Below are 10,008 nucleotides of genomic sequence, written 5' to 3'. Positions count from 1 at the left end.
CTGTAGCCTCTTAACTGATTTCTCTCACTTTAGCTCCTTGTCTGGCTTATACTTCACATTGACGCCAGGGTTATCTTCTTTTTTCTTTTTTTTTTAAATAGATTGTTTTTTAGAGGTTTATAGGTTCATAGCAAATTGAGCCAAAAGCAGAGAGTTCCTGTATATCCCCTGTCCCCACACAGGCGTAATCTCTCCCACTATTAACATCCCACACTAGAGTGGTATATTTGTTACAGTCAGTAAGCTTGCACTGACACCTCATTATCACCACAAGTCTATAGTTTAGGGTTCACTCTTGGTGGTGTATATTCTGTGGTTTTGACCAATGTATAACGACATATATCCACAATTGTAGTATCATAGAGAACAGTTTCACTGGGCTCTTCCTATTCATATATCCCCTTCCCTCCAACCCTTAGCAACCATTATTTTTTTTACTGTCTCCATAGTTTTGCCTTTTCCAGAATTTCATATAGTTGGAATCATACAGTATATAGCCTTTTCAGAGTGGCTTCTTTCACTTAATTATGTATGCATTTAAAATTTCTCCATGTCTTTTCACGGAGCCTGGTAGCTCATTTGTTTTAAGCATGAAATTATGCTCTATTGTTTTTATTCACCATGGTTTATTTATCCACTCACTTACTGAGGGATATCTTCATTGCTTCCAAGTTTTGGCAGTTATAAAGAAAGCTTCTGTAAGTGTGTGTAAGTTTTTGTGTGGACACATTTTCAATTCATTTGAGTAAATATCAAGGAGGGGATTGCTGGATCAGATGGTAAGAGTATATTTAGTTTTGTAAACAATTTCAAACTATCTTCCAAAGTGGCTGTATTCCCATTTTGCATTCCCGTCAGCAATGAATGAGAGTTTCTGTTGTTCTACATTCTTGTCAGCATTTATTATTGTCAGTGTTTTTGAGTTTGGCCATTCTACTAGGTGTGTAGTAATCTCTCATTGTTTGAATTTGCAATTCCTAATGAAATATGATGTTGAACCAACCTTTTCATGGGCTTGTCTGTCATCTGTATATCTTCTTTGGTGAAGTGTCCAGGTTTTTTGTCCATATTTTAATCAGGTTGTTAATTTTCTTCTTGTTGAGGTTAAAGAGGTGTTGGTATATTTTGGATAATAGTCCTGTATCAAATGTGTCTTTTGCAGACATTTTCTCCTAGTCTGTGACTTGTCTTCTTTGCAGAGAAGTTTTTAGTTTTATTGAAGTCCAGCTTATCAATTATTTTTTTTTGTGAATTATACCTTTGGTGTTTTATCTAAAAAGTCGTTGTCATACCCAAGACCATCTACATTTTTTTCCTATGTTTTAAGATTTTTATAATTTTGTGTTTTACATTTAGGTCTGTGATTCATTTTGAGTTAATTTTTGTGCAGGTGTAAGGTCATTGTCAGATTCATTTTTTTTTCTGCGTGTGGATGTCTAGTTGATTTAGCACCATTTGTTGAAAAGACTTTCATTTCTCAGATAAAAATAAATAGCCCAAATATGAGGCCATCTGGTAACTGACCCCCAAATTACATTTTTGGTATCTTCTACCTTTGTCATTCACTAAATGCACTAGGCACTCTCTGTCCCCTAAATATGTCATGTACACTCATAGCTTCATCTCTTTCTCATGGACTGTGCTTGGCATGGAAGTTTTTTTCTTTTTTTTTTTTTTGAGACAGAGTCTTACTCATGCTCGGGCTAGAGTGCCATGGTATTAGCCTGGCTCACAGCAACCTTAAACTCCTGGGCTCAAGCGATCCTTCTGCCTCAGCCTCCCGAGTAGCTGGGACTACAGGCATGCGCCACCATGCCCGGCTAATTTTTTCTATATATTTTTAGTTGTCCAATTAATTTCTTTCTATTTTTAGTAGAGATGGGGTCTTGCTCTTGCTCAGGCTGGTCTCGAACTCCTGACCTTGAGCCATCCTCCTGCCTTGGCCTCCCAGAATGCTAGGATTACAGGCGTGAGCCACCACGCCTGGCCAGCATGGAAGTTTTTTTTGTATTTTCCTTTTTTTTTTTTTACATTTAAGAATTTTTTATGTATTTATGTTGCAAAAACAATTTATACTTAATAGAAATATTTCTTAATCTCCTATTAGTCCTTCGTGACCTAGTTATTGCTAGGTGTGAGTCTCAGATCAATTTACTTTAGTACTTGATTATATATCTGTCTTATCTGAAAAGGATATGTAGAACCAAATGTAAGAAGAATATTGCTGGCTTAATTAGCTACATCACGATTTTTTTTTTTTTTTTTTTAAATAGTGCCCTCCACTAATTAGGGAACAATTTTGTTAAAATTCAGATAGTGACTTCCCATATTCCCTGAAATCAGTCTTTGATCATATAAATAAAATGGAAGGTAGTGCATTTTTATTACATTTATCTGTTCAAAGACCTGGTCATAATGGGGTAAGAGGAACAGAATTTATACTCCTCAGGTTAAACAACTAGAAAATTGGACACACACTCTCTCTCTCTCTCTCTGCATACACACACACACACACATATATATTTCAGACATTGGACATTAGACAACATAGGACTGATCACTGAGAGAAGAGAAACCAATGAAGTGAGCCCTATAATTACTCCAGCTTATTTCCTAGAAACAGTTTACAGGCAGCAAGGAGAAGGAAGTCAGAGCCTATTCTCCTGCAGAGTTGAGGACACAGAGACAGGAGTTTAGGGAGGCCAAGGCACCTACAATTTGTAGGGAAGAGTGGCAGAGTGGAGGGAACTGCACAGAGAGCGCTCAGAGATCTGTAGATGGCTTACTGTGAGGCTTTGACTGAGTGCTGATCTATATGTACGTGAAAGGAAACTTCGATAGCCTGAAAAATAATTATTGAAAGCAATAGTTGAAGTAACATTTCTAACTCACAAATATTTCATGTTCCCAAGAGCCAGAGTAGAAAAACCTCGTACTATATAGGGCATTGGATAGAGTCCATGAAAGGGTCTGTCACCTTAGACTAAAGGCTTCTCTGCATCTGTCTTCGAAACAGAGCCAATTAATTACAGAACAATTTCAACAATTTAAAAGTATATAACAAAATCTTGTACTGAAGTGTAAAATTCACAGCATCCATTATAATGTTGGATGGAAAAGAAGCGGGAAAATAGCAGCCAATAATCAGGAGAAAAATAAGTCAATAGAAACAGCTAGAAATGACAGAAATGGTGGAAATATTAATAGTAAGCAAGGCCATCAAGACAGCTATTATAAATATTTCCCCTGTGTTTAAAAAGGTAGAAGAAAACATGAACACGATGGTATAAGAACTGGAAAATACAAGAAAGACCTTAATCGAACTTTTAGAGATGAAGAATTTAGCATCTGAAGTGAAAATACTGAGTGGAATGTCTAGCAGATTGGAGATTGCAGAAGAAAGTATTAGTGAGCTTGAAGACATAGCAATAGAAACTATCCAAAATGTATAGGAAAAAGTGAACAGAATATTGGTTATCTAAGTAACAATATCAGATGGTCTTATGTGTAATTGGAGTACCTGATGGAAAGGTGAGATAGTAGGGACACAAAGAATATTTGAAGAAATAATGGCTGAAATATTTTCAGATATGGTGAAGATGTTAAGTGTAACAATCCAAGAAGTTCGATGAACCCAAAGCAGAAGAAATACAAAGGAAACCATTTTATGCCACATGATGATAAATTTGGTGCAAACCTATGATAAAGAGAAAAGCTTAAAGCCTGGAAGAAAATAATTATCAATCTACAGTTCCCTACATAACAAAAATGTCTTCCAGAAATGGAGCCAAAATAAAAGCTTTCACACAGAGAATCTAGAGAACTTATTGTCAGTAGAGCTGTATTACAGAAAGTGTTGTAGTTATTTGTGGCAGAAAGAATATGTTACTAAATGAGCAGTTGGAACTACTCAAAGTTATGAAGAATGCCAGAAATGGTAAATATGTGAGTAAATATAAAAGGCATTTTTTTCATTTTTAAATCTCATTAAAAACACCAAAACTCTTCATTGGAATGATTTAAAAACTTAATATAAAGTATTGGTTTTGAAGTTTAAGTGTGGAAATATGAGAACTTTTTTAAACAGTTGGTACAAGACAATTAAGGCATGAGGGAAACTATTCTAAATATTTTCAAAATGTTCTCCTTATTAACTGACATGCCTTTAATAGATCAGGTACAAGGAATAAGAAAAATGGCAGTATTTTGCTAGTGACGTTTGGATATACGCATTTGGAGAGAGCCAGTGTCAAATCTGAATATTAAATATTGGTAGATTGTTTTCTTTTAAGTAAAAATCAAAATTCTACCCTTGTTCCCATGGTCAAGAGAGGGGCTTTTTCAGACCATGGGTAGGACCAATTTGAGGAGTCTTAAGCCTTCTGACAGTGAAAGATAGCATTTTCCATTTGTACATGTGTTCATGATTTTTGTCTCTCTCTGATCTTAGTTTCACAAAAGATATCCTTTAAAAACCTCTGTTTTGTTGGAGGGAGAGGAAGAACTACTGGAAACCATGAAACCAATCATTCCGTTACTCTCAGCTCTTTAGTGATTCCCCATTGTATCATGACACACTTTTCTAAATCTTTAGAACAGTTGGTAAACTCACTGTCTGCTCACTGCCCAAAACCACCATGTGGATTTTCTCAAACCTGCTTAACAATTCTGCCCCCTGTTGTTTTCCCATAAGTACCTAGAATGCTGGCATGCTGTGTCCCAGGAAAGTAATAATATCAACACTTTGGAGCACAAGTTATTCTGCTCTTTGGGAAGTGTTTTTTATATATACCTTCCAGTAACATACTCATCATATCTTTGGTATGAAGATGTACATGTAATAGGAAGGGAGGAACTTATTTATTTTGGCGTGCCAGGTCGGGAGACATGTAAGTGTATAGGAGAGGATGTAACAAAAGCTTATCTATGTGTCTTGTCTACTACCTTCCCTCACCCCCATACCCGCAGGAAGAGCATAAAATTGTACTGGAAGCAAGTCTGATTCCACAGTGTTTTGCTGGTAGAAGCAGTGAATCTGTGCTCACTTTGCTTTAGGAGCATTACTTTTTGACTTTCTATTATTGAAGTGGTAACAGAATCTGCTTTCTTATTTTTCAGTTGATTTATAAGCAGAACATAACCAGATAATACACCCCTCTAAGCAGGGAGTAAGCAAGCAGGGGATATGCTACTGATGGCACGCTGGGTTCCTAATTAGCAGAATGAGAAGGGAGAGTTGTGCTGGTGGATATTTCTTCTTGAAGTTTTCTTATCTCTGCATATGTGTAGGTTTTAGCCTGACATTAAAGGACATCAAGTTACTGTTTTGGGAAAGATACAATCACATACTAGGAATTCATTAATTATACATGAGACTATATATATGTGTATATGTATGTATGTGTGTTCGAAGGCTCATGACTTCAGCCACCATCTGTATACTGCTAATTCCCAATCAGTGTTTGTTTGGATTTATTCACATTTATTGCTTTCTTTGTACTTGGATTTGTTTGCATTTCATATTTTCTGCCTAAAGTACTTACTATTTTTTTTAGAATTTCCTTAAAGGTGGAACTTTTTTTTTTGTTTGAAAGTATTTTATATTTCCTTCATTCTTGAAAGGTATTTTTGCCTTGCATTGAATTCTAAGTTGATGAAATAGTAGGCCGTGGTATGTAATTCAGCAAAATGCCTGAAATGGAAGTCTTGGGGTATCTACTTTATATTTTTGCTTAGGAGTACACTCCTCCTATGAGTCAACAAAAGGCCTGCCAAAGTTATAAAGAATAAAAGCTATCAAAATTAAGATGTAATAGAATAGTGTGGATTTTCCAACTCATGCTGACCGTAGATTCTTAAACAAATATGAAGTAATTTTCATATTACACATTGATTGGAGATGAGTGTCCAAAAAATTCTTTTGTCATGTTTTCTGGAACCTTGGTATAATAAAGTTTATTTTGGTGTAGAATTAGGATCAAGATCAGCATGTTTAAGACTGATATAAAGACATTTTTTATTGGAAGCACTGAACTCAAATGCCTTTTCATCTGTGACACAACCTGTAGTGCGTAGACTCTGAGTTAAGAGCTGTGGCAGGGCTTAATTGTATTTTGTATTTATTGTGCTTACTAAAAAGGAAATGATACTTATCTCTAATGTTCTACAAAGAACATTTTGATATCTGTAATATGTTACTCCAGCTCAAATCTAAAAATAATATTGACCTCTTAAGTAGTGAATGATATTTTTTATGTATTGTACTTACCCATATATTAAACAGACTTTTAGCCAGATATTAAATACTCAGTAGTATGAAATAAGTCAGTATGTTTTTATGAGGCAGCTGGCTTTTGCTGGTTACTAGGAAGAGTTTTAAAAATTTTTTTGTTTTTCAAAGTGATATTCTGACAATTGCTATTATAGTTCAATAGTTAATATGCACAGTAATGAGGATTTTGTGGTTATGGAGATCCTTAGAAAATGAGCATTCAAATGTGTTAACTGTAAAAGTGAAGGTGATTTCTGGCCACAAAAAACATATGAAAAGAGTGAAAATATATATTCAAGAAATTGCTGTAGGTGCATAGGAGTTGTGAGGATGCTAGAAAGATACCTTTTTGTATAGTTGTTCTCAATCCTGGCCGTATAATAGAATTGCCTGGGTACTTTTTACATATACCAGTGTCTAGATTGTCTACAGAATTTTTGTAGGGTAGGATGTAGGTATTAATATTTTTAAAGCTCCCCAGATGATTCTAATCTGAAGACAAAGTTGGGAACCACTTTTCTAGGTCATGAAAGGCTGTTCAATGCCCTGACAAGGAGTGTGTTTAACTATTTATTTATATCTTTCCCTGCTTATAAAATGATTTCAAGTAGTGATGATGATTTCAGAATTTATCATGCGAACATAAAGAAAATGTATGTATATGCCATACATACAGATGTACATGTGTGATATATATGACACATGGCACATCAGTATGTTTGAAGGCTTCCTGTTGAAATTGTGGAAAATAAAATCTAGTTTACAATGTTGTCTTCTCAAAACGAGAAGACAACATTCTTGACTACATTAGCCTTAGCTTCTATTACCAGATTTTGAGAAATCTGTATCTGCCAAGTTTTCTAATTTATGTCATACCTCTTTTTTCATGATCACTCTATGTAATTTGGTCTACTATTGTATGATGTTCCTAGAATACCAGTTGTTTTTTCCTTCGAAGTTACATGGTATAGTCCCCTTTCCCTGGAACTTGTCTGGAATTGCTTTCCCCTGGTAAACTTTAATGGCTAGTTCCTTCCCATTTTTCAAGTTCCAGCTTGAAATGTTGCTTCCTTGACATTAATTAGTCTTTTCCTTACTACTCCATCTAAAAGTAGGCATTTCTCATTATTGTCTGTCACATATAAGTTTAGATATTTATTTTTTGTATATTGTCTTTTTCCCATACCTGACTAAACTCCACGAGGGGCAAAAGGTGTGTGTGTGTATATATCTGTACCTTATTTGTCATTGGTTCTCCAGTGCCTTGCACAGTAGATATATAATACATAGGGGATACTCAATATGATTTGTGTAGTTTGAAGGATTTTTAAAAATTCGAAGGATTGAAAGGTATGACTTATTCAGATTTGTTTTTCTGAAACTTCATTCTAGTGCTATTTGGGTAGATATGGTTATGTGGATGGTGGGAGACAGTATGGATAAAAGGAAGTTGAAATGTTTCAAGAGCAAAGAACAGACAATCCTTTCTCAAACTGACTTAAACCATAGAAAAATAATCTCACATAATTGAAAATCCAGAAGTAGGAGTCGTATGGCTTGCAATTCAGTGATTTCATTATGGACATGGATTATCTCTCTCTCTCCATTCTGCCATCCTCAGTGTCCACTTTATCTTCACACTGGCTCCACTTGTGGTCATAAGAATGCTGACGGTGACAATCAGGGCAACATGATTTCTTGTCCATTTGACAAGAAAGAGAGGAAAACCTCTCCCCAACCATGGAATGTAAGTCCTTTTCAGTTTCTTGGGACACTTTTGGGCACATGTTTACTTCCAGACAAATAAAACTTGTAAGAAGAATGCTATGCACTGATTGGCTTTAGTGTAATCATATGACGGTAGCATGGATTTAGGTGACTCAACTATGTTGTCTGCTGAAGATGCTGAGATAAAGCTTATCTTGAGAAAGGCAATGTAGGTGATTTAAAGTCCACATGAAGACATCTTGTTGACTAATTGGGTCCTAATGGTTGTGAGGATGGGAAAATGAGATAGGAAGTGTGGAATAGAGACACTTTCTGGAGGGAAATTTGTGTGAATTCAGCTTTTGACATGGAATTTGGTATGAAATATGGGATGAACCTTTGCTAAGAGTTTGTATTAAGTGTTTATTAAGGAAGGTGCTATCCTGGAAGTTAGGTATGAAATTTATGGATATGGGTTTCACTGTAGAAGGAAGTGTGAAATGGAAGTAGACATAGCTCCCAAGAATACTGAAGCTCAACTTCTAATCATCCCATTCCTTGATTGGAGGAAGGGGATCTGGAATTTTTACTGCCCCTACCTTAGTTTCCTGACAGAAGTGAAAGTAAATATTCCCTGGAGAAGATGACATCATCTACAACTTTAAATTATCTGTATATGTTTTCATATAAATATCTTCTGTACTCATTCAGAAATAATTAGGCATGCTTGCAGCTATGACACATGACTAGAACCCAACAACAAGACAATGGAACCTGGCCCTTAGGTCATCCAGATATTGGAGATACTAGATACAAATTTTAAAGTATCTATGCTTAATATATGTTCAGAGTCATAAACAGGATAATTTTGGCAGATCTAGAAACCATAAAATTGTGACTCTAAGTATAAATGAATTTATTTACATTTGTAAATATATATATATGATGTGTGTTGTTAATATTTATGTGTATAACTGAACTGAAGCATAGAAAAAATGGAAAATATAGAAAAGGACTTAAGCTACATGTAGAATACAGTTGACCCTCAAACAACATGGGTTTGAACTGCTTGGGTCCACTTATATACTGAATTTTTCCAACCAAACATGGATGGAAAATATGATGTTTGCAAGTATGCAAAACCTGTATATACACAGGGCCAACTTTTTGTATAGGTAGGTCCACAAAGCCAACTGCAGCACTTGAGTGTGTGCGGATTTTGGTATACATGAGGGTCCTGGGACCAATCCCCTGCATATCCTGAGGGATGACTGTACAATGAAAAGGTCTAATGTACTTGTAATCGGAGAACCAGGTGAGGAGAAAGAATGGAGCAGAAACCATATTTGAAGATACAGTGGTTTTTAGTTTTCCAAAAGTGATTAAAAGCATCAGTCCACAGAATGAAGAAGTACTATGGAACCTAACCTGGATAGATGCAAAAAAAATCCCTACTCCCACACTCACTCTAGCCATGCTGCTATAAACAAAAGACAAAATATTGAAAGCAGCCAGAGAATAAGACATCAACTTTAGAGGAGCAAAAATAAGACTGACAGCTGCTTCTCAGTAGAAAAAAAATGGAAGCCAGAGACAATGAAATGTTATCACTAAGATATTAAAAGGAATAACTGCTAACCTAGAATTATATTGCCAGTGAAAATGTCTTCAGGAAAGAAGATGAAAGAAAGACATTTTTAGACCAATCAAATCTGAGAGAATTTATTATTGCCAGCATGCCAGTACTATAGGCAAGTTCTTCAGGGAGACGGGGAGTTATTCCAGTTGTAATGTTGGAGATGCAGAAATGAAGAGCAACAGAAAGACAATATTTGGGCAAATCTAAATATTGACTATTTGAAACATTAATAATGTCTTCTGGGCTTTCCTCGGAATTAAAAGCACAACAAGACAGCAAGTGTATAAATGTACTTAAAATGTTAGGGCAGGAGAAAAATTTATATTTGACATTAATGTTGAGGACGTGTGTTGTAATTTCCAGGTAACTACAAAAACAGTTATATATATAT

The 10,008-nt window shown here is 35.4% G+C and overlaps 1 protein-coding gene across 1 annotated transcript in view; it reads left to right on the top strand.

The window, feature by feature from the left end:
* CD2AP (CD2-associated protein) overlaps positions 1 to 10,008 on the top strand; it is a gene marked incomplete at its 3' end in the record, with an annotated part of 120,353 nt that overhangs the window by 80,717 nt on the left and 29,628 nt on the right. Inside the window, exon 11 of the mRNA XM_012664643.1 lies at positions 7,986 to 8,018. Within this exon, the coding sequence (XP_012520097.1) occupies positions 7,986 to 8,018 (33 nt within the window). The remainder of the gene's footprint in view (positions 1 to 7,985; positions 8,019 to 10,008) is intronic.

This window comes from Propithecus coquereli, unplaced genomic scaffold (assembly GCF_000956105.1).
Source record: "Propithecus coquereli isolate 6110/MARCELLA unplaced genomic scaffold, Pcoq_1.0 Scaffold90, whole genome shotgun sequence".
Classification (NCBI taxonomy): Eukaryota; Metazoa; Chordata; class Mammalia; order Primates; family Indriidae; genus Propithecus; species Propithecus coquereli.
The sequence above is the reverse complement of the archived record's forward strand: the minus strand, read 5'-3'. Positions and strand labels throughout refer to the sequence as shown.